The sequence below is a fragment of the Uloborus diversus genome, chromosome 7, assembly GCF_026930045.1.
Source record: "Uloborus diversus isolate 005 chromosome 7, Udiv.v.3.1, whole genome shotgun sequence".
Lineage (NCBI taxonomy): Eukaryota > Metazoa > Arthropoda > Arachnida > Araneae > Uloboridae > Uloborus > Uloborus diversus.
The window spans coordinates 165,022,829-165,048,619 of record NC_072737.1 but is presented as its reverse complement, the minus strand read 5'-3'; the positions used below and the strand labels follow the sequence as shown (position 1 = coordinate 165,048,619).

General features: G+C 31.9%; 1 protein-coding gene across 3 annotated transcripts in view; it reads right to left on the bottom strand.

Annotated features, from left to right (window-relative positions):
• LOC129227051 (dynamin-like 120 kDa protein, mitochondrial) overlaps positions 1–25,791 on the bottom strand; it is an 83,162-nt gene that overhangs the window by 27,094 nt on the left and 30,277 nt on the right. For all 3 annotated transcript variants that reach the window (XM_054861691.1, XM_054861692.1, XM_054861693.1), the window contains 13 exons: positions 24,213–24,287; positions 20,937–21,008; positions 17,398–17,497; positions 15,022–15,152; positions 14,126–14,198; positions 11,378–11,450; positions 11,155–11,270; positions 8,886–8,950; positions 7,517–7,593; positions 4,432–4,524; positions 4,279–4,351; positions 2,916–3,071; positions 751–859 (listed from right to left, as the gene is read on the bottom strand). In XM_054861691.1, the coding sequence (XP_054717666.1) occupies positions 751–859; positions 2,916–3,071; positions 4,279–4,351; positions 4,432–4,524; positions 7,517–7,593; positions 8,886–8,950; positions 11,155–11,270; positions 11,378–11,450; positions 14,126–14,198; positions 15,022–15,152; positions 17,398–17,497; positions 20,937–21,008; positions 24,213–24,287 (1,213 nt within the window). The remainder of the gene's footprint in view (positions 1–750; positions 860–2,915; positions 3,072–4,278; positions 4,352–4,431; positions 4,525–7,516; positions 7,594–8,885; positions 8,951–11,154; positions 11,271–11,377; positions 11,451–14,125; positions 14,199–15,021; positions 15,153–17,397; positions 17,498–20,936; positions 21,009–24,212; positions 24,288–25,791) is intronic.

Sequence of the window (25,791 nt, the reverse complement as noted above, 5' to 3'; positions counted from 1 at the left end):
ATATTATAACGATTCGTTCTTTTTACGCGATTTTGAGGATATTAGCTACGACCTGGCTTGAAAAATCCTGAATAATATTCAATCAATTTTTACAAGAATTTAAATGAAAGTAGATTTAAAGAGAGTAAAATTCCCTATAAAATGAGATCAGAACGAAGTTTCTAGAATGAATAGTTTTGGTTTTACAGATGAAAGACTACGAATTTTTGCTAAAAATTGCCATTTTTCATTACTTTACCCTCTTTGCAGCACGTGTTAATATCATCGAAATGACTTGAAACTTTGCAAATCACATTTTCTAGTCAACTGGCACATTTTAGGGAGGTGCCGCAAAAGATTAGTTGAAATTTTTTTCTCCATGTACCTTGTGACCACCCTAGTGTAGGTGTGTGTAGGTGTATGTGTGTGTTTGTTTAGGTGTGTGTATGTATGTGTGTTTGCAGGTGTGTGTATGTGTGTTTGCAGGTGTGTGTATGTATGTGTGTGTGTGTGTGTAGGATATGGACGCAACCTGGAGACTGTTCGCTAGAGGAGCAGCATCATGAGGCCGGTCGACGGTGGTGCTGCAGAAGGAGGTGGGGGGGGGGGGGGGAGAATACCATAGGACATGAAAACTGTCAATTGAGAACAATAAGCAATTATGATTGCTCAAAAAAAAAAAAAAAAAAAAAAAAAAAAAAAAAAAAAAAACTATCTCAAAGAAAAGGGGGAGGGGACCAATAAAATACTCTAAATGAAAACAAAACTCACTTTGAGAAAGTCTGTCTTTTAAGCTCGTCTCTAAGAATTTGATTGCATTGTCCCATTGCTGCTTGTCAGGAATAGCTCGGTCTTCTAATGCATTCAACTGGATTATGCGCTAGAAACAAGATTTTTGTCCATTATATAATTTTGGGAAACGCTTTACAATTATATAAAGGTTAAATGGGGTATTTAATATCAAAACCAGCACAATTAATTTTAAAAAAATTAAAAGTGAGAAAAAAAAACGTGTCACTTTCGCCCAGTTATTTTTTTTTCAAAAGATTTTTCTTTCAAATTTTTCTTTTGAATAACCCTCAGCGAACAACCAAGGCGGATACCAGGGGAGAGTCATGGCTCCCTAAAATCATCAACAATATCATCCATTCACACTGTGTTCAGATACTTAATAAATAAAATGTGAATGATTGCAAAATTTTTCACTTCTTTAATTGTAGTTGAAAGTAAATATTTGAAATGCTACTTTCTTCTATTGCTTATTAAATTAATTAGCATCATTTATGCTCTACTAAGTGCATCATTCCTGACTGATTTGGTGCTTATTATTGACATCCAAGCAATTTCAGAAAATTTTCACACTCACCCCCCCCCCCCCCCAAACGGTAGTCTGCATCTGCCCGTGTACAACTACTTCTTTATTTCAAAATTAGCAGTATAGTCTTGTTATTTACGGATAAAAATTATTGGGACGCAGCTGGTTTTGAAGAAAATCTGCCCCTTTTTAAATAACTTTTCATTCAAGCTCTATTTAAAGCCACACGGTATCTCATTTATATGCCATGTATTAGCCCATACAATCAAAAGTGTGATTTAGCAATTAATAAAAAAATGATGTAGATGTTGCCCATAAGTTTTTATGGCAGCTATATAGTAGTAGCATGATATTAAGTTAGTTTTGATGTAAAACAGATTTTTGGCAGCAGTTTTTGACTTGATTTAGAGGGACTCCCTCCAAATTGCTTTATGGCTTGATGGTGTCGAACAAGAAATATTATGAAAGAAAAACTTTTGAAAAGTCATGAATTTAGCAGGTTTTGATAAGTACTTCAAATATGCTTGGATAAGCATTTTCACACATTTCTGACCATTTAGCATTTGCTTTAAAACATTCAAATGGTTTAAAGACAAGACTAGGGAAAATTCAAATGAACTTGTTTGGGGTCATAATGATATTATAGAGTTTAAAAGCTATAAGAAGCTAAATCTCTGCTCCTGCAATGTGTCACATACATACTTCACTGCATTATGACATTTGAGGACAGTTAAAAACGAGCTGATGTGTGTCCCACATGACTTCCTTTTACTCAAATTTCATGTCATTTTCCCATTACTGGTAATTTTAATGTGATTTAATAGTTTACTCTCTAAATATTTCCTACAGTGGCCAAATTAAAACCAGATTTAATACTTAAAAAAAAAAAATCGCCAAATTTGTCGACAAGTTGGCGACAAAACTTGCCGATCAAAAGACTGGTGATATAGGTGCACAACTAGACCCCACTAGGAGTCTACGTACGAAAATTTCAACTTTCTAGAACATACCGTTCTTGAGTTATGCGACATACATACGCACATACATACGTACATACAGACGTCACGAGAAAATTCACTGTAAGTAACTTGGGAATCGTCAAAATGCATATTTTGGGCGCCCATACGTTCTTAGGCACTTATCCACATGTGGTTGAGTCGAAAAAAAACTCAACATTCATTCGGGGGTGAGCAAAATGGAAATTAAGGTTGATTTTTGAGTGAAAATTTTTTCACTAATACAATACTTCCTTTTTTGTAAAAGGAAGTAAAAAAGGGGGAATGTTTGGAAAATTAGGACAACTCTGATTGTTGAAAACAAGTCACATCTTACAAAATAAGTAACAATTGAACGCCTTTGTGCAGAAAAATAAAAAATAATAATGCAATGTTAATAAGTAAATTTGCAAGAAACTGCAATCACATGTTTTGGTTTTACAAGGAATACTTTTTCTCAATGCAAAAGAAGAGAGTTAGTGAATGAAAAGACATCTAACAAAAGTATCTTTTGCTCCATACTTCTTATGTATTGGAAAAAGGGTGCCTAGTAAAACCAAAACGCGCCACGTTTCCTGAAAATTTGTACTAACAAATGTTGCACTATCTTCTCCATCATATCTTACCAGCATATCGACAGCTTTATTTTCCCAAAAATGATGTCTGATGGCTTCGTTCACAACAGATGTTTTTAAATCATCAAATAAATCGTCATGTTCCTTAGATGCTTTTGATTTCTCTAAAATGCCTCTGAACTCATCTTGAAGTGTCTGCCATCCAACCTAAATTATTCGAGAACAAAGAGTAAAATTATTTTTTTATATTTTATGTTTTCATCAGCATGAAATAACATTATGCAAATACAATAATTATGAATATGCATCTATAAAAATGGCGCACACAAGAGGGGGTCCAGGGTTCTGGATCCCTTCTATTGGTCTTGCTTTTTTCCTGATTGATTACAATTCTATGTATTTTGTGTGCAGAATAATTTCAAACAAAGGTAACAATAATTTCAGTTTGTTAAAAGGTTTTTTAAAATATTGTGCACTTTTCCTATAAGAAGCAGAATGGTTATATAAATGAATACACTGTAATAAGCATGTGAATCCTTATGAACTTGAATCCATTTTTTAATTATGAGAAAAGTAAAAGCCTAAATTATTTTACTTTCTGTTTATTTAAGTATCTTTCATTAAATAAGGCAAAATATTGATTCAATAGTTTATTTTTCAATGTTTTTCGCTCTCGGGAATCAATTAATCAAGTCAATACATTTGACGGCCTACTGAGGTATGGCACGAGAATGAAACTTTCGACCTTGGACCCTTGCAAAATTCCCGCGTGCGGCACTAATCTATAATTATTAGAACAAGGATTATATGCAAATGCCTATGTGCATATGCAATTGCATATTTATGCTTCTTTTGGCATAAATATAAATGCATTAAAATGGTTCATTTTTAAAATAATGCACATTACCAAGATTTTTTACTCACTATTAGACTTTAAAAAAAATGTAAACACACACACACATTTTGTTGAAAGATTTAAACTAATGTTGCTCTTCGCACAGAGAATGAAAAATTGGTCGACATTTTGTGGGAAGGTATTTTGCCTCTTCTGGTAGCCGTTAAGAAAAGAAAAAGAATTTGGAGGCTCAGCAAGAGACACAGAAGCAGTATTTTTCTTGAACAATATATTCGACTACAAGAGGACACTGTAATTCCTTTGCCAAAAAAGAGAAAAATGTATAGTTCAGAAATATTTCCTGAAATAAATATCGATCAAAATATTTTTAAATGGCAGTATCTATCTGGAGAGAGCCCCCAAAGAACAATTTCAGATAAAATTCAAACAAAGAACTAAATTACACATTTTTGGTAATTTTAAAAAAGTTAGTAATTATTATTACATTTATGTAAATTATTGCAATAAAGGCATTAAACATGGCAATATTACAATACAAATACAAAAATTAAAACTTACAGATACACATTTTTTGGGAAGCATTTCATCAGCCCAGTGTTTCAATTTAATATCAACTGCTGTATTAAAAGATCTGGGGAAAAAAAGGAAGAGTATAAAGGACTGAGTTTGAAATCATTAAATTTTCAAAAAAAAAACTGCTTAGGGTTATACCCAGGATTTCCAGCTTGCCAAGCTTGAACATAAATATTTTCAAACACATATACTGACATCTTTTTCCATAATTCCTTTGACAAAATTTCTTCCCTGCCAAAGAGTAATAACATTAACTACAAGGAAAAATGAAAGCAAATGAAATATAATCAGAACACTTATTTAAGAAGGGATTTTTTAAAAGAACTGAAAAAAAAAGTAGGAGCATATTTTTGAAAAAAAAAAGAAATACACTGCATTATATTTAGTACAGATAGGAAGGAGGTATATTGATGTAAAGCAAAATATCAATTGATAGCTACCTCTCTAATCTTCCCAGTACTCACTTTTAATCAGATTTAAAATTCAGACAGAAAATAACAAAAATAAGCAGAAATGCTAATTACAGTCGTTTTTTGAAAATCCCAGTCTCAAAAGTTTGAGGTTCCATTAAACTCCAGGAGTTTTATAAATAATTTGAGGTATAGTTTTTAACTAGCTAAAAAGTGCATTGTTTTAAAATCTGAAATTATTCACTACTGTAAAACTTCCTTAGCTAAGTACAATCAAGTAGTAAAAGAAAATTGTGAGGTTTTTATCAACAACACACGATATGTAACGTTAAATATTCACACACTACCAGGCGCGCCTAGGAGATAATAATTTAACTTAAAACCCGGAAAGCACCATATTTAATAGAACCAGGCAATTTTTAGCTTTTGCAGGTTATTTGGTCCAGCTGGCCAGGAACCAAGCTGCATAGAGCAGGGGTCTGTTCAGGATTTTTCACAGGGTCCGTTTTATGTGAAATATCAAATAATTTTGTGAAAAATGAATTAATTTATATTTAAAAAAATGTTAAACAAAATTTTAGAATTTAGAGATGGCACAAACTGCATCATTTAAACTTAAAGTTGAGTGTTTTCCTCTTCTATGTTCAGAACATCATTCCGGGCTGTTTTTCTAGTATGGAAGGAGGGGGGGGGGGGGGCGGGGGGCAACGGCATCGCTCTCTCAAGTATCAATATTTATCTACCATTCTACATTATGTTAAATTATACTAGAAATGACAAGGGTTCAGCATTTGACTTTTTGACTCAAGACACTCTTAATAAGCACAGAATTTCGTTTAAAACTTATAAATTCCGTGATTTTAACAAAAATAAAAAGAGATTTTATTTGTTTAGCTCTTAACAAAGCGTACTAAACATCAAAAATTCGAAAAATCGGATTCCCATAGCGGATGCAAAGAGATCGCAATTCTCAAAGTGGAGGCATCAAAAGTAGAAAAACGGCTTGTAAAAGAAATATTTTTGATAAAATTATTACATCGAAAGAAAAAAAAAGGTAGGTAAAAGAGCTTATTTAAGTTAATCATCCTTGTTAGCATCGTAAAATCAAACCCATATAATTTTCTCCCAAAATAAGTTAAACATCCCACCGCAGATACCAGTAAAAACGGATATATTGACAAGCTGGTAAAATGATGAGAATATTTTCTAATCAAGTCATAAAGGTTTAACACCCGACCCTAAGTAAGGATAATTTTGAAGTTGGTAACCCAAACAATTTCCCCTCATCCTTACTATCCCTTTGCTGTTCTAAGTTCATTTCGCTGATATATATTATTATTGTTTATTAAATCATGAGCGTGGGGGGGGGGGGGGGAGAGAAAAGTGCTTACCAACCGCCTTTTCAGAAAAGTTTACTACAACACCGCTGCTAATTAGTGGTGATAAAACAAACAAAATTATTTTAAACGAAAATTATTTTTAGCTGTTAATTTCTTTCCAAGAAACAAACAACAAGCATTCATTTATTTGGCAGTAGCAATTATTTATCGCTTGCAAGAGCATCACAAAAGTGCCGATTTTTTTTCTTTGCAAAATTAGCAGATTTTGTATAAGCTAATCCCTCTAAATTGACATTAAAAATTGTCGGTTTTATACATGGAAATATGTGTTATTTTGCTTTCGGATTTGCTCTTTCAATAAACAATTTGTGAAAGATCCGTTTTGTTTATCAGAATTTTGTGAAGGGGTCCATTTTGGTTTATCGGATTTTTGTGAAGGGTCCGTTAATGGACCCAAATATCCCCTGGCCAGACCCCTGTAGAGGGTGCTTTTCAGATCTGCTACAAACCTCAAAGGAATTTCGTTTATCTGTTAACATTGCAAAGAATAATACATGATGATTACTAGAAACAAAGAGGCGTACAAAAAATAAAGAATTTTGCATGCAGGGGAGAAATACATGAGACATTTAATCAGTTTCAATATTTAGGTGTTCAAATAAGTGATCAGAATCATATGTATGCTGGAATCAGAGCACAAATAGCAGCAGGAAAACACCTATCATGCATTACAAAAATGCATTGTAAAAACAATGAACAGAGAATTAGAACTGTTGTAATTTCAATCACACTTTTTGTTGTATACTTTACTGCACAGAACATTAACAGGTTGGATGTCACATTGGTCACTAGGATGTACTTTTCGTTCAGGTCTGGCTGGTCATTCTGTTCAACATTATAGGTGTTTAATGTGAGAATTTAGTTTTTTTTTTTTTTTCAAATGTCAATTATATTATTTAGCAAGGAAGAATTGTAAATAAAATCAAAATTTCAAATGAAGATTTAAATAAAGAAAACACAAAAGATTGACAAAACATTAATTACATGTAATATTGTGCAACTAACACTGTTTTTTGAGAATATTTTTCTTTAAAAAAGTATCATTAACCCTTTAAATCAGATTCTGATTAGAAACATTGATCAGTATTAGCAGCATTATATATGGTGACAAGCATATGGATTTAAATGGAAGACATCTAAAGAGAGGTCTCATTTTAACAATTAGAATACAAAAACAAATTTCATATTTCAAAACTGAAACATGTGTTAGATTGATTTATCACTGTACCTCAATATTAGATGGCTGATAAATAAACATACATTCTACAGTTCTAGCGCAAGCACAAACATGAAAGATGCACGAAAAAAGATACTGTAGACCAGAAACACTTATAGGAACTATATATAAAAAATAGTAAAAAAGTTTTCTAAACAAAACACATAAAGGACAAAGCATGCAGAAGTTAAAATTACCAGTGTTTAGGTGAAAGCTGACTAAGATTCACAATTTCATCCAAAAGTTCGCCCCTCGCTTTTTCAAACAGTTCATCCTTAAAGCAATTTTTCAGAAATTAAAAACAACTTATATTTAAGCATCAATGGGACAAAAAATATTCCTGAAAAAATACATTTTAGAACGGAAATAATGGAAAGATCATATTCAGCTCATGCAAGTAATATGACTGTGGCATCTATCCTTTGGCAAAAATTAAGACTTAAAGGGGCAAACTATTAAAATTAAGAAATTTTTTTTTAAATAAATGGATTAATTAATAATAAAACTGAAATGTACTATAATGATGAAATTTGAGAATGAAGAATAATTACTTGTACATGTAATTAATTAAAATTACTAAATTAACAATGAGTAAAATACAGATCTTTTGAAAGAAAGTGTAACTTAGACATATATTTTTATATTCACTAAATCACCGCCCAATAGCCAGGGGTAAAGCAGAAATACATGAAATGCACTGCCAGTCCAGTCATTTCCAGTCAAGGACTGCAGTTTCGTGCTTATTAGCACTCATCAGCCCGGCATAGGAAAGTGACTCAGCTGGAGATGGAAAACCTCTTAAGGAAGTCAAGAGTGCCAAACAAACTGGTAGCTAATCTAGAATTGGCGCAGACCAGATGAGTGACCGAAGCAATGGTTCGGTTCAACTCGAGGATTGAAGGCAAGGAACGGTATATTCAGTAAATTACTGCCTAATAGCCAGGGCTAAAGCAGATATACATGAAATACACCGCCAGCTCAGTCATTTCCAGCCGAGGACTGCAGTTTCGTGCTTATTAGCACTCATCAGCCCGGCATAGGAAAGTGACTGAGCTGGAGATGAAATTTGACTGAAATATCTGTAATCTAACAGTATCCAGGGGCAGAAAAAGAAATATGGTCTTGGACAGTTTGTTCACAAACTAAGACTGGTAACCTCCTGTTTCCATACTTTTGTTGCAACCAGATCAATGACTTATTTTGATGATGATATTATTTTTTTGCTAAAAATAAGTTTGATAATGTTCTCAATATTTCTTACCATAGATGAAAGAGAGCAAGTAAAACTTTAAATGAGATGATTCAAAAGAGATCAGTTGAAAAGAGCGCAATAGATGTAACAGAAGCAAAAGAGCCATCCAAAATAGAAAGTCAGGTATGATTAAATCGAACTAATTCCCAAATGAATGTGCTCAATGTTTACATTAAGCACACTTGCAGCTTACATGTATAGGCACATTACTTAAAATAAGCATGTAATATAATTTTATAACATAAAAGTACATTAATTATGGGGATTAATTGGTTGAATAGTCAATTGAAGAGAATAAAAGAAAATGAACAAACCCTATCAAGTTCACGTAATCTGGGAAAGTTATTTTTCCATTCTGCTTCTAAATTGAAACGAGCAGCTAAAAGAAAATAAATTCATGTTACTTATAATGAGCAACAATTATTCTTCTAAAAGAGCACACTAAATGGTTAACATTATAGTAAGCATGATTTTTGTGAAAGTGCATCGCAAATTTTTAAAGAAATTTCAAAACTATTTTATTTAAAACGTAAACTGGTACCTAAACCGTGCAATACTCTCTCTTAGGTTACAAACAATCACAAATTGTGTCTTTGCCCAGATTCATATGCAACATTTTTTCAATAAAATAACTATTGGTGTAACATAGGACAATTAATTTCTTACCTGAAGCACTGCGTTTTGTTATACAAAAATAAAAAAGTTAATCATATAATTGTTAGAATTTTTATGTTGCTAAATTATGAACCCAAAATGTCGCAATAAGAAAAAAATTTCTTTTCTTGTCCCAGTCTTAAGCAACAAATTTGAAAAAGAAAAAAAAAAAATGTATCACACCCTGGTCAAAAAAGTTACACAACTAAAAAAAACAGCATTAGAGAAAATCAAGGTTTTAAACAATAGTAGTTTTAAGAGATTCAGTCTCAAATATTACGATATGCACAGAAAAAAAAAGTTTACCGGTTTCTTGCTGCCTAAATGCATTCTTAATATTTAAAAAACTTCTTCTAAATTACAAAATTTTAATTGCGTGTCACTTATGATTATATTGTTTTTACGCTACCAAGCAACAGTTACTGTCTGATCTCGAAAGTGAAGAGTAGCACATGGGATTGATTCCATTTCAAAAAGAGGTAGGTAACAGGTTGAGGATGGAACCATTTCTGCTCTCATTTGGTATATCTGTCTTTTTTGACGATACTGGACTTTCGACTTGGAAGAACTGCTGAGCATGTTATTTTGCATTTTTTTTACTTCCCCATTTCTATCCATATTTTAATAAAATCAGAGCAGACCTGACGCATGCACAAATTCCAGGGAGGTTTCAGCAAAAGAAAACAGAGAGTAGGTACGCTAACTTAGCTAGTTTTGCGGAAAGAAAGAGCATTAAATATAGATTTTCAAATCAAGAGCTAGTATGTTTTCCTCAAATTTTGAGTTGTTTCACTTTTCTTACCAGGGTGCTATGTGTCCCCAAACATCAAAAGTTGCATACATTTATTTCACTTAACTTGTAAAAATATTCCAAAATAAATTTTGTGCTCGAGTGAGCTTTGAGAACGGTATGCATAGCGGATACGTTTTTTTTTTTTTTTGGTAGTCATCAATCAACAAAAAAACCCAAAACTAGTCATTTTCAAACAAAATAACTAATTTCTAGCCCAGCTAAATTAATTTGATGAAGTAGCAGTTTATTTCTTAGAAAAATAAATATCTTTTTCCCTTAGGTTTTGGTGATTGACATACACTTTAAAGTGTCATAAGCTATGTCTTATCATAATCTAAAAACTGTTAATAATGATAAATACTAGATAATGATAATCAATGATTTAGAAGCCAAAACTGAATAATATAAAAAATGCAGAAATGTCAAAATTTTCAAAACATAACTTGTGTTTACTTTGTATATCTGTTTACGAAACATTATTTAGCACAAGCAATAATTTTTAGTTTATGTATTCATTGTTTAAATATTAGTGAATTAATTGTTTTAATTTAAACGAGCCATATTTGTTTAATGAAATTATTACCAAATGTTTGTGACCTCTCAAAATAGCTCGGGTAAATAATGTAAATCTAATTTCCATCTAAGGGTTCTCCAGGGAGAGTTAGTGTAGAAAATTCATCAAAGTCTTTCGAAAAACGTGAGTTAAGTTGCATCAATTTCTACTTATATGCTTCAATATTCTCAAAAACCAGCCCTAACAAAATTTTGTACTCAAACAGAGGGGACATGATTCAGTTGTTTAAATTTATCAATATGAAACATTTCAATGGGTTAAATTTTTTAACGGAAAGCAGGGCAAGGGATCATTGCTTTAAGCTACTCAAATTTTAGGCTAACCTAGAAATTAGGAAAAATTATTGCTTCAGTAGGGTTGTGAGCACGTGGAACAGCTTACTGGAAGAGGACGTAGTGAGCAAAGGGGTAGATAGCTCTAAGTGGGCCATCGATCTTTATTGGGGACTATTACCAGCCTAACCAAACCCAGAGACTGTTGCTGGTTGTCCCATTTGTATTTTTATAACTTTGAGAGAGGTAAACTAATTGTTAATTATAGAACAATATAAAATTAAACATACCTTTGAAAGCATCAGCTTGTTGCTCTGCTGAAGCTTTAACCATTTTCCAGAAGCATTCAGAAACAGCAAAACTGAGATTTTTCGTCGAGCATTGAGTTGCATTTAGGATACCATCTCTAAAAAGAAAACAATTAAGGAACAAGTTTTTAAAATCAAAATTTAAAAAAAATAAATAATAAAATGTAAAAATAAATAAATAAATAAATAAAATTAAGCTACATACCTACACAATTTGGAACTCTTAAAAAAGTCTTCCTCATAACTTTTGATAACATTAATGGTATCACTTTTACTACCTAAAGTGGAATGAAAACATGGACGCAAAATTTAATTAATGGAACACTGCATGTAGTATAAATATTTACACCGTGCTTTAACCCCTACCACTTCACATGTTTGACTTCCGAAATAGTCAAACATGAATAGAGCTAAGAAAACTCAAACATTATTGCTACATAAGAGCAATTGTTCTTTGTAAATACAGTTGAAATCTGTAAATATGAAAGGTCAAAAATTTATGAATATGCTCATTTTAGCTGTTATTCATTGGCGTAAACTAGGGGGAGCATAGGGGGGCAAGTGCCCCCTTACTTTTTTGAGCAATGGGCAGAGTTATTATTTTGCCCCCCTAGTTTTTAAGCAAAGGATTTTTTTAAATTGTTTTTCAAATGATCTATACCTTATTTTCAAACAATAATAAAATGTAATTCGCGTATTACCAATGCAATTGTTATAATTTATATGCAAAAGTTGTACCATTGACTTCAGCCAACAATTAGTAATTTCAACCTATAGTTTATCTGTTTTTAAACTGCACCATAGCGGCGTAATCTGAAACTCAGAAGAGGCTCCTGTGCGCGTACTTGATCCCAAAGTGATGTTGAACCTCTAACCCCCCCCCCCCCGGCCAATATATATAGGCATGTAATCCTAGTTTACTAAATTTAGGTAGTAAACTAGGATTAGATGTCCAAAAAATGAGTGTTTTCGAGAAAGAGCGGAAATGTTGCTGCATTTCCCAAGTTTTTTTGAAAGCGAAATTTACTTTCAATCCTTTAACTGGTGCTCACGTCAATGAACAGCCAACCATGTAATTGACGGGTCAAAATAGGACAGTGGGGGAGGGAGAGGGGGCTCACAGCCTTTCCCCCTCCCAGAATGCTGAGTAGAATGTTTTTCAAAACTATTCTTTATTATTGATTTCAAGTCTTCAATTTCGCGAGGGTAAAGCCCCCAAATACCGAACTACATCAAAAATCACTTAAAATTGCATTTTTGGAGCTTTAATTTCGAAAAATTACAGACCCAAAAACTACCAAATTATGGCCTTACAATCGCGTTTTTAAGACTTGAATAATATATTCTGGCAAGGGTCCCTATACCACCTTTCTCTAATATCATAAGCAATTAGGTTTTTAAACTACACTTACAAGAAATTTAAGTGGACTTGCCCCTGAATATAAAACATTGCTTTAGTTTTGAGCATCATAATTTTGAAAATTTTACCAGGAAGAGCTTCAGAAGTTAAGAACCTCCTTCCTACAAAATCTTCAACATTTGTCTAAAGTTGAGTTTTCGAAACTTCAATGTCGAAAACTGGGGGGCGAAGGTATTGATTTCGACCTATAAGAAAAAAATCCATCGGGGACAGTCCTTGAGCTCCCTCCGTTACCCTTACGTCGATAAATGTGGCCTGTAATCGAGTTTTTAAAGCTTCAATTTCTAGAAATTCCACTGAGACCTTTTGTCTCCCAATCATCAGCGAAGAAAGTCTAAAATTGTGTTTTAAAGCTACTAGTTTTAAAGTTATTCCGGAGGAGTGCCTCCGGGCCCCCCTTTTCTACCAGATATAAATTTTTATTTTCTTTTCCGATGTGCCCCCCCCCCCCAAAAAAAAAAACTTTTTTCTCTTTGCGTCATTTAAATAGAATATCACTTTGATTCAGGGCATAGGTCACTAATAACAGGGTGTGTACTCTGTAAAGATTCTTCATTCCTGGGATCCTGGAAAGCAACTTTGGAAGAAAGAAAAGTTTTTTCCAAAGTACTTATTGAATTCCTTGAACTTTCTACTTAGTCCATGGAATTATTAGCGAATTGAAATCAACGCAACTTAGAAAAAGAAATATGTACTTTATGATTACAAAACGTAAGCACAACTGCTTGGCACCATCGATCGAGTAAATTATGAACATAAAGACAAAAGAGGGTCAGCATATTTTTTGGGAAAGAGTGAAACTTCTCCGAATGTATGTGCGCATTACTCTCTGTAGTTCTCTGTTCTGTTTAAACTGAATAACATACATTGCGTTAAAAATTATTATGATTGCTTAAATTTATTCACTTATTTATGAAAAGTAAATTTTTTCATTATTTTTGTTGGATGGCAGAATATGAATCAAATAAATTTCCCTTGAAAAATTTTTTTGCCCCCCTACTTCACGTGGCCAAGTTACGCCTCTGCTGTTATTAGTATTAATTGTTAATACATAAATCATTATTTTTTTAACAAAGAGCATATGCAGAGTGTTCAAGGTGGGCAGCCATTAATTTTATTCTTCTTAAGTTTTCCAAATGTATGTGAACCTTACGCAATAGCCAGGTAAATGGCTCAAATCAGTCAATTGATAGCTAAGACAATATTAGAAAAAGTGATGAAGGTGGAGCCTAAAAGTATTGTTGCCTACAGCAGGCTTTTAAATAATTCATTTGTGTAAGTCATAATTTCAAAATAGTCTTGGCGGTCCAATTTGCAAGCATACATGGCCTGAACCTAGACCCCTGTCTACCAGGTGTCGACTACTAGCTAAAACTCTTTCAGAAGGCGAGGGTATGAAAAAGTTTGGAAAACCTCAACTTATCCCCAAACTTTTAAAAAGTAATTTTTTAAGTGATTTTTAAAATCAAAAAGTATCTCAGAAAAGCATAAAATTAGAGCCTGGGATAAACAAGTAGGACTTTAAAAGCTCACCTCTTCCTGTAACGACAGCAAAATAGCCTAAAGCTTTCATTGGAAATAACTTGCCGTCTAAAATCCGTTTAATCTAAAAGTAAACAAATAACTTAGAACAAATACTAATAATTTTAAAATCACAAAAAGCAAATTTTAAAATATCGATTAAGTTATAATAAAATAATTGAGATTTAAACTTAGTTGAATCACCAGAAAATGTGTTGAGGGGGTGGGTAATAAATAAAAGACTGTTATAAGACACTCTTTTCTAGGAAAATGTCATACACAATGTACATACATGTTACTGCATTTTAATAAAATGGGATCTACTTGTGATGCTATGAGACATAAATACCACTGCAAACACGAAAATCATTAGAAGTTCTGGAAAACTTGAAATATGTCAAATTCTGCATGTGAATTTCCAGAGAATCGTTAGTGTCTAACTCATTCTAAAATATTAAACATAATACCGCTACAAAATGACGGAGAACAAATTTTAGTGTCGCTATTGTGGAATAGAAGCAAAAATTCACAAAACCGCAATCAAGATTTTAGTTACCAAATCATTAGTAGTTACTAATTTATAGAAAAATATTGAATTTCAACCTTGTAATGTTTCAGTTAATGTGTGCATATGCACAGAGCACACATAAACACTAACACATACATATATGTTTACAAATATGCTCGAATGAGTGTTGGTATGGCCACGAAATGCTTTGTAAACAATCTTTTGCTTTTCCATTTTTGGAAATAGACAAGTTTGTTAATCTCATAGTAGTAGTCATTGTTCACAATCTGAAGTAGTGTAATGATCACTGTCCATTGCTCGCTGATTTAACATCAACATTGATGCTCTTACACAAATTAAAAGAGTGATAATAATACCAAACAAAAAAAATAATACCTACCCTCGTTGGATCTGCCATGTTTTGCTCAGCTAAATCAACCTTCGTAAGTACAAATATTGTTCTTCGTCCTTGTGGATCCATTTGACTCACTAAATCTGTTACGATGCTACGCTCAGCATCAACAGAGCCATCTAAATTTTAAAATATAAACAAACATTTTACAAACATTTTAAACTATGAAAATTGAAATAAGTAATTATAATACAGTTGGCTCTCTGTTTAACGACTTTCAAGGGACCACAAAAAATCGTCCTTAAGTAGAAAACGTCCTTAAATAGAATACTTTTAACACTACAGTGGACCATCTGGGACCGTGAAAAGCCGTCATTAAACAGAGAGCCAACTGTACATTATTTTAGAATCAATTTAGAAACTTTTTAAAGTTCAACCTTGCAATTTGAGCACAGTAGAAAACTGTTATAATGCAAACCTTGGGCCTTGGGAACAGAGGTTTTGCATTATAGAGATCTTGGCATCATCTAGATTATTATAAAATTATAAAATATTATGGCTTTTTAGGTCAGTAATAATTGTGAGAAGCAATCGCTACTTTCATTCGTTTTGTGTGTTAAGTGAAAGAATTCGAATTTGACGTGATTAAAAATCGAGCATCTTCCTTACTAATAAAAGTAAAATAGCAATAAGTATAAAGAATGAAATTGTATTCAGCTAGAAACGAAAGCACAACATTTAAACCTATAAAAAATTTGAAGAATTTCTAAAATATGGACTAACAAAACAAAGATCACTAAAAAAACCGTGCACTTTATTTAATTAAATAGTACACACACAAAAAGAAGAAAAAAGCTCTCTACTATGTTTCCCTAAGTGTGCAAAAAGTAGAGTTTCCAAATGTTTTAATGACTTTAAACTCATGTTTACTCCGGAGAAGCCTTGATTCAAAACTTTCAATATGATTACTATTAATATTGATGTTGTAAGGCAACAAATTTTTGTAACAATGGGTTTTGTATTTAATCCATAGACTAATAATAAGAGTAGGCCGAGCTATGGCAACCCTTTTGCTGCTCACAAACCAAACCATGTGACTGGTGTGTATCATAGCAACGGCAAGCGTTGACGTAGCAGACGACATCTTCCATAGAAAAAATTTTATTTTTCACTTTGCCCCATGAAAAAAAAAGTGAAAAATTCTCACTTTTTTTGAAGACTCAAATTTACTGCCAAAAATAAAAACTTTTTCCACGCAAGTTTTATTATAAAATACAATATTCTTTCATGATGTACTGTAATTTGCAGAACAAAATTCCAATTTGCTCATTTTGAAAAAAATATAATCTTAACCAATTAATTCACTTTGCCCCACATTACCCTACTTATGTTTTATTTTTGAACCAATAGGATAAAAGGGAATGATGCAACCTCTCCAACATTTTTTGATTAAGAAAGTTCTTTTTCAATGCGGGGGGGGGGGGGGGGGGGGGGAGGCAATCAGACAGACCTTTAGACACACATTTACCCATCTCAATACGTTACTTTCAAAATTTTATTTTGCAGTATTCATTAACTTAGTTATTTGACAATTATTTCTTTTTAAGAATTTTTTTACAACAGACTAAATATATATTTGTTTTTCTTAAAAGTATTTTTATAAAGTAGACGAAAAAGAAGCTAACAGCAAAATAATGCAAACTTTACCTGGTTGGTAAAATTAGGTTGCAGTATTGGCAATGTCACACTTCTTCGGCATCTAAAGAAGTTTATAAGAAAAACGGGAAAAATACCACTGCCGATATGTTTCTTAAAATGATTTCTAGGGAAAATGTGCAAATATATACCGACTTTACCGACTAAATTTTGAAAAAAAAAAAAAACCTAACAAATACTGACCAAGATGAAGAATACTGACTTATACTGAATTTTACTGACCAGTTTTATGCCTTGCTGATAATGTAGCTGTCTATGATGCCAAAATGGTTAAAATTGGTCCAGTAGTTTTGAAGATTACCCCGGACATACATATAGAAGTAGCCATTTATGTATAAAGATTTTCACATCTAAATAATTTATAACTAAATTGAGTATTAAGCATTAAAAAATTTAATTTAGTTATCCTCCATAAATGAATAAAGTTTTATAATAGAGCATTATCCTTCACTAAATCGTTTGCATAGCAGCTGCATTTGCAAGAACTATTTGGTACTTTTATCTACTGTGAACACAGTTCTGCTTTTAAAAGCTTTGAATTAAAAATGCTATTTTTCAAACTGCACAACTTATTGTTTACTTCTGAAAAGCTGGGTAGTTTATAGAGAATTGTGTTATACAGGACGGAGATTTAAAGATGTTCTACTGTATTTACTTAAAATTTAAAACAAAATTTAAGAAGATGTTAGCTTATTAAAATTTTTTTACCTTGTATACACAGTATGATTGAATTAGGATTGCTCATATACAGTTGAGTCATTTCTCGAATGGCTTCCCTCGTGCCATCCACCATATCTGTTGTTACTGTCTGCCAAAAAGGACAGAAAATATTAATTACATAGGCCAACAAAAAAATTTTTTTTCTTTGGTGCCCAGAGTTTGAGAACTGATTTTAGATGTGCTTGGGGCTCTGAATCGAAACATGAAATTAGTTTTTTTCTCTAGCAGCTCTACTTTTTTAAATAAATGCTGCTGTTTTACCCAAAATGTGTAGTTTTTGCTCCATTTTGCGCCATTCAAAGCAAGTGTAAGCTTCTTAAACAAGGATTGCTTCTGGCATATTTACCCTATTGTCAGTCAGCAGTCTAGTAACTTAAAGGAAAATTCACCAGATACAGTAAAAAGTTGACAAGTTTAGTAATAATGCTTCAACAAGTTAAGGTCAATTTGTAAGTTCTTGGCTTGCATATATTCGCTTCTTGCCATATCTGATGAGCGGGATCTTTTTTTATACAGTATTTTTTAGGGCCTGATTATTATAGCGGGTGACAGGAAATAAACATTTTTTGTGGGGTCCTCTGAAGTCAAACCTTATAAACATAAACATTAAAGGGAAATAGGGGCGGCAAATAGGAAGGGCGAGAGGGGGCAGTTGCACCCCGAAATTTTTCACTAAGAACAATAAAAACTGGGTAAATTCAATTTAGATAACTTAGAAATCATTTGCCCGCATTTTCATAACAGAACTGATGGAGAATGATTGTTTGCATCTACTAAAGAAGTAATCTCTTCATATGGTTTAAATATGTTCAAGAAACTCGCCCCCTCCCCCCCAAACGAAATGCTGAAATGCTGCCTATGATGGGGAACCACCACTTCAGGGGTGTTGAGGTGTTTTACCACTCGTTAAAAATATTTGTTGGAAGGCAGAGTATCTCACACTTAAGTACACGTAAAAAAGGTAAATAAAGGAAAAAATTTAAGAAAATGAAAGACAATTAAGGTAAAGTTTTCTTAAGTAAAACTACTACAATTTTAGTTATTTTGAGGCTCTTAAAACTTAGGAACCTATGTACAAAAGCCTAATTGGACTGTTTGGTAATCAATCTCTTATTATTTGTACAATACAATATAGGAATAAAAAAATCCATCTTTTGTGCTTTAATTGATCTATAGATGTAATTTCAACCTGTTTTATGTATATTTAAATGTCATATCTTAGAAATTTGAGCTTCTGGGCAAAAACTGATGTCATATTTGAACTCAGGGTACCAAATTCATACGAAATCAGTTCCTAAAACCCCAGCACCAAAATCACTGTTGCCCTGTGTTATAAGCTTCATGAAAAAAAAAAACAACAAAAAGCGGAACCTCAGAAATTCCAAATTCCGGATAATCTGAACAGCATGTGAAGTAAAGGCCTAAAATTGCATTAAAAAAAAAAAAACATTTAAGGAATAACTAATAACTTTGATTAAAAAGCTAAACAACTGTAATTTTTTGAAGAAACACTGCACTCCTCAAAAAGTGCATTGGGGAAAAAAAGGAATTGTGGCCACATTGCCACAATTCTTGCCAAGCGCAAGCAAGGAAGCACTTACCATACTACGATGTAGAAGAATATGCCTACGGCATATACGAAGTCTTTCACTAAAAAATAAAACTGAGTTTACTTTTGAACCCTTTTTGGCAGAAAAAAATGATAAATTAAATAAAATACCAGCTTTTGTTTTGGAACAGAATGATTTTTTTTTTTCAAATGGAAAATGTCCTGCAAAAGTAACAGTTTAGAACTTTTAGATCCCTATCCGTTACAAAAGTAGCCTATTAAACGTGTAAGCGCCGCATTGCATGTGTGAAACGAAAATTATGTTAGTTTTTTTAATGACAGCTACTTTTAGCAAATGTCTGAATGCAATGTATAATACAGCTTTTTAACTTATTATGTACTAGTGGTGCCCGCACGGCTTTGCCCACAGTTGAAAATTAAAAGGTCATTTGGTTCGCCCGTACATTTACAAATAATGGATGATGAATTTCTCGGCAATTGGCTATGTTCATTCGCTCTCCCATTCCACATCATGATAATTTCGTAATTTACTCGTCCATCTTATGATAATTTTGCTCCGAGAAATGTTCTTAAAATTGAAATAGAAGAAGAGCAAAATTGAATTTTTGAAAAATCGCTTTGAGGTGCATACCCTCATGCTACAAACTAACTTTGTGCCAAATTTCATGAAAATCGGTCGAACCGTCTAGGCGCTATGCGCGTCACAGACATCCTACAGACATCCAGGCAGAGAGACTTTGAGCTTTATTATTAGTAAAGAAAACTGAATTTGGTAAGCTATCGCTTGTTGACATAACAAACTGAATCGGCTTGTACTTCTTAATGCCCTATAACAATATTCCTGCTACTATAACCTGTTAAGCTCTCATGCTTTATCAGGGGTAAAATGTCTTTAATCATTAACTTTAAAGAAAAATTTCAGACCACTATTACGTTAATAACAAGAATTCAAATAGGAAATCCAAACAGGGATCAGTCCCAATAAGTTCAGATTTCTGGGGTTCCACTTTACATATACTAAGTTTGAAAAATAAAACTACACAATGATTAAATACATGCATGCTAAAAACTAAAATTTATAAACAGCAACATTAAAAAGCCGAAAATCCACAAAAAATCTATACTTGTACTGCTGAATGCACTTTTTTGACATTGTTTTTTAATTTTCATTTATTAAGTTTTTTAATTAATTGCAAATTGAAGCAGAAAAAGTTAATTTTTTAAGTTAAGAAGAGAGAAAGAGAGAGACATTTAGACTGCGACAGACTGTAGAGTATGTTGACACTTATTTTTATTTATCAAATATACTCAAATAAAGGCTGACTCATGTATAATCTGATATGCTAATTCAACAAAAAGTTGGAAAAATTAAATTCTCATGTAAAAATGAAAATACATTTATCTAAAGATATTTGGGAATTTCAATATTCAGATTATGAATAAATAGACAGACATCCTGACAATGATTTATATTTCGAAAAATTACTGTAATCTCCGTAAAAAGTTGGGAAATAAAGTTTTTGCGCTTGCAATCACATTTTTGAGAATTTTTCAATTAAAAAAAAAAAAAAAAAAATTGTAAAAATAAAGTTAAATGAAATTTTTGAATATTCAGAGTTTGAATAGCAATTAACATTAAGTTACCATAAGCTATGCAAAAAGTTAGAAAAATCACCTTTTTGTGTTTGGAATCTTTTTTTTTTTTTAAAGATCTTTGACAATTTCCCAACTAAAAAGGAATTTGAATATTCTGATTTTGAACAGAGATTTACATTTTGATGAGTTACAGCATTAAATTTTAAATTACAAATGAAAACAATATGGTTTTTAGAGTTCATAAACTCTGATTCTAGTAATTTGTAGTCATTCAAGATCTTACCATGAAAAAAGAACACTAATACATCAAATAATTAGAAATGAAAGCTTCTAGTTTTCGGTAACTAAAACATGTACTTACACTTATAACACCAGGTAAATCAACCAATACCATTCGCTGCAAGCCAGGTCCTTTAACTGTCATAGAGATAACCTAAAAATTATCACAAGTTTTGAATTATAGTGAATAATTTTAAACATAAGCTGAAAAAATTTGGTGGATTATAATTAGACACAAATATAAAAAACGTATGTGAAATAAGATAAAAATAGAGTTCAAGTTCTCAAACAAATATAAAGAATTCTTTAAAGAAGTTCAGAATTTTTCAAAAGTATTAAACCAAACTATTTTACTGAAATATAAAATAAGCACACAAACATTTTTTTTCTCGAAATCATTTTGCCATGAAGAAAATGGAAAATATGTTCTGACATTGAAATAATTTAATTTTAATTGTCAAATACAAAAATTCGCAATAAGTCCAAGTTCTTGCTACCATAAGACAAATATTGTATGGTAATTAAACAAAAATTCTTCATTTTATGCATTAACGCAAAGCATCAAGAAAAAGGCAAAATTAATTTACAAGTGAAGTTAAACACCAAACATAAAAACAAAAAAAAATATATATAGATGTACACACATACGTAGTAATTGTCTCAGTAACGTAAATATTCTAATAAGAGTCAAATAATGTCATATCCTCAACTTAATGTTAAGCTTTTTTTAAAAATATTGACATTAATCTAAATGGGTTCACACTATTAAGGAGAAATGAACAGCCATGAACTATTTATGACCATACCAATGTATGCAGCACTTAGCTTGACATACTACGTACCCAGAGATAGTTTTTCAATTTGAAAGGAAAATGTTAAAAATTAACAGAGATAAATACTTTTAGCTCTTTTATTTTAAATAACAATAAAATATCCTAGTTATTATTATTTTTTTTTTAATTCAAAGACAAAACAAAATTTGAAAGGTAGTGTTTGAGTTTTAATTTAAAATGCTTCCTGAGATTTTCTTTTTCTTTTTTGATATTTGTTTTTAATATCTGAATGACAGATTTCGAAAACAAAAATGACAAGCAAAAACTAACTGTGTATACTGATGATGAATTGTGCATCAATGGTGATTTTTGGAAGTTTGAAACTTTTTGTTGATAAAATGTTGCCCCCACAAAAACATTTATTCAAATTAAAAAAAATATTTAGGTGTCCAGTACAAGGCTTAAAGTTAACGATTTTCTTCAAAAAAATATTTTCCTATTCAATTTAAAAAAAAACCCATAAAAATATAAATTAAAAAAATCAAGATCAAATAAAATTAGCGAACATATTTTCAAATCACATTTACAAATGAATAATAAAAAAATAATGTATTTAAAATGAAAAAATTAAATAAAACTTGAAAAAAAATCCATATCTTAAATATTGCAGGAGAGCAAATATTTCTATTTAATCCTAATTACCAACTTTACTGTTAATATTTTTCATCCTAATCAATTCCTAAAATGTACTGTACATTTTTAAAAATATACATAGAAAAAAAAAATCTTCTTTTTTTTGAAAAAATTATGTTTTAAGCCAAGTGTCGAATACCTAAATGTTTTAAATTTGAATAAACGTTTTTGTGGCAGATGTGGTGTATAGGGGCAAGGTTTTATTGACAGAAATTTTGAGTTACTAAAAAAAGTGTTTCTGATTCGGTCTAGTACACAAGTGCTAGCTCCACACACAAATTGGCACGGGTTGCCATTGTTCAAATTATATGAAACTTTCTTTTACATTTTTTTTTTTGGTAGAAAAAGAAATATATAAGAGGGTGTGTTACTTGAAAAATAGATTTTCATTGGGGGGGGGGGGGGAGACACATCGTAACACCTGGATTCATATGCATTGAAATCTAACTTGGAATTTTTTAAGGCATAGAAATACTCCTTCACATTTTTCAGAGGAGTGCAATTCATTTAGGAGATACAAAAACAGCTAAGACAATAAATATAAATCTCATTTTAAAAAAATTGAAAAAATAAAGTTAATTTTCTAAGGATGAATAGGAAGATGGTAGAGAAAAAAGATAGTAAATGTCAAAATAGTACACACTTAAAAGGTTTGACATTTTGTAACCAATAAAAATAAAACAGCCAAATGTAGCATTTTAAAATTCCAATTGCTTCCTTTTTTCCGTTTTTTCTTAATGCTAGATCTCTACTTTAAATAAAAAGTGAAAATAAGAGCAACTAAATTTTTGAGAGGATTTTAAAATATGCTTCTAGTTATGTTAAAAATAATCTTTCTGTATGTAATATGCAGTGAGAAATCTTTTAAACTGAAGCTGATGGGACTAAAACATTTTTTCATCTTAAAAGAATTTAATGTTGAAAGATTTGTATTTAATTTCACAGAATACTGACCGGACTACAACAAAATTGTGTTAAGCGTATTTCACTGTATGTATTTATATATTTATTTTAAAGTAAATATAAGTGCATAATTTCATGCAATAAATCATCTTGGAAAAAAGACAAGGCAACTAATAAAAATTTTCTTGATTAAATTCTGAAATTTTGCTACTAGAGCACAGCATTAAATCTATTTTTACAAATAGGAATACCTTTTGCCTAACTTCATTCATTTGTAAACTACACAAATGAGCACTTCCCTTCTTAATATGTATATATTATGAACATTTTCAGAAAGTAAATGCAATTCAAGATCTTCCCAAAATAAATTCACTCAAAGTTAAAAAAAAATAATAATTTGAAATTTTACACCTTGAATTCAAATTATGTTTTTCGCAATCACGAGTGTGTGTATGTAAGCGTGTGTTTGTGTGTGGGGGGTATGTGTGTTTGTGTGTAGGGTGTATGTGTGTGTGTAGGCATGTGTGTTTCTGTCTGTGTGCTGGCATAAGTGTGGGTAGTTTGTGTGTGTATGAATGTGTGTGTGTGGGGGGGGGGGTATGTGTATGTGTGTGTAGGCATGTGTGTTTGTGTCTGTGTGCAGGCATGAATGTGTGGGTAGTTGTGTGTATGTGTGTGTATGTGTAGGTGTCTGTATGTATGTGTGTATGTGTGTGTAGGTGTATGTATGTGTTTGTGTGTGTGCGTATGTGTGTGTAGGACATGGATGCAACCTGGAGATGGCTTTCGCTAGAGGAGCAGCATCGTGAGGAGCTCATAGCACATCAAAACAGTCAAGTGAGAACAATAAGCAATCGTCATTGCTCAAAAAAAAAAAAAAAAAAAAAAAAAAAAAACTGCTCACAAAATATAACAGTTGACAAAGAAAATATTCAGGACAAGTAGACAAGTCAGGACTTAAATAAAAACATAAAGAAATATTCAACTACCTCATTGCTCACAGTTCGGCCATTTTCAACACTCTTTTTCATACGTATTTCCACTTCTCTTCTTAAATCTGATAACTTAAAAAAAAAAGAAAGAAAAAGCTTACTATTCTTTCATTACTCTACAAAACAGCAAACATAGATACAGCTAAAATACAGGGTGGTTCAAAATGAATAGCGGGGTTTTAACATGTTATAATATTTATTACACCAAACTTACAGCCACAAGTGATGTATCAAATGAAAGAGAAACTCAAACAGTTTTTTACATAATAGCCTACAAGTGTTCAATGTGAGCACCATTCGTCACTCGGCACATGTCAAGACGATATGCGAGTTCTTCCCAAACTTTGACGAGTGTCTCATTAGTAATTGCTGCAACAGCTGTTTCAATCCTGTTCCTTAATTCGGAAAGGTCGGCCGGCAGTGGAGGCACATACACACTAGGGTGGGCCGAAATAAGCCGAAAATTTTTTTTTTTCGAAATCAATTTTTGGATAGCGCGCAAAAGTTGCGTAGTGAGCTAGTTAGCACTCACAAAAAATTTCTTGGATATTAAAAAATATCTAGCCGGCGCTATTTGACATTGAAAAACCGTAAAAAAAGAGAAAAATGAATTTTTGTCGAAATTCTTTTTAAGAAACTAAATTCCAAATATTTTGCTGGAATGCACCGAAAATGTTATATAATGAGCCAGTTCGAGCCCATAAAATGTTTCATTGCTTTTAATGAGCATTTAACCGCTCCTTTCCGACATCAAAAATTGGAGAAAAATGAAAAAATATTCAATTTCTTTAAAAACCAATGTGAAAATTATTTTTCAAAATTAAATCATAGACTAATTAATTAAATAGCACTATCAATCATAGTAATTATTATCACGCAATCGTATCATACATTTTCTAGAATTACATATATAGATAATAAAATTTTAAAAAAGAAATCTTCAAATTTGATTTATAATACCTCATGCATAATGAATATTACTTTTTGGAATAATATTGTCCCTTGTTATCAAATGATGGAAGTTCTTTCCTAGCATGAAGTTTTGCACGAATGTATCCATCTCGTGCAGTTTCACCATGAACTTTTATTGCAGCTTCGGTTATTAGTTTCACACAACGTTTCACAGCTTGCGTGTGACATGGAAATTTCTCGAAAGTAAACTCTGTAGAATGTTCTTTGCACATTTCTTTCCATTGTTGGTCTTTTAGATGCATTGTAAGAGTTGGCTCTGTTACAACACAGTTTTCCCAATCAACTAAATCAACATAATCAACGGCTTCAAAATTGAGTTTAGGACGCTCAAAAAATCGTACACCATCCGAGCTCTTCGTCTTCTTATTTCTTGAGTTCAGAATGCGCCTAACAGCTAATTCCCGAATGTATTTTCTTGAGTCAAACAACATTGTCAACAGTAGCTGTTCAGGATGAGCGAAATATGCATTACTTGAGAGAACTTTGAAAATTATCTCCTTAACGCTGTCTGGAAACTGCCTTCCAAGAGAAATCATTTTCCAAAAATGTTGGGCGCCGTACTGGCAGTTAGGTTTTATTTTTATTTCAAACCACATTGGAGCAT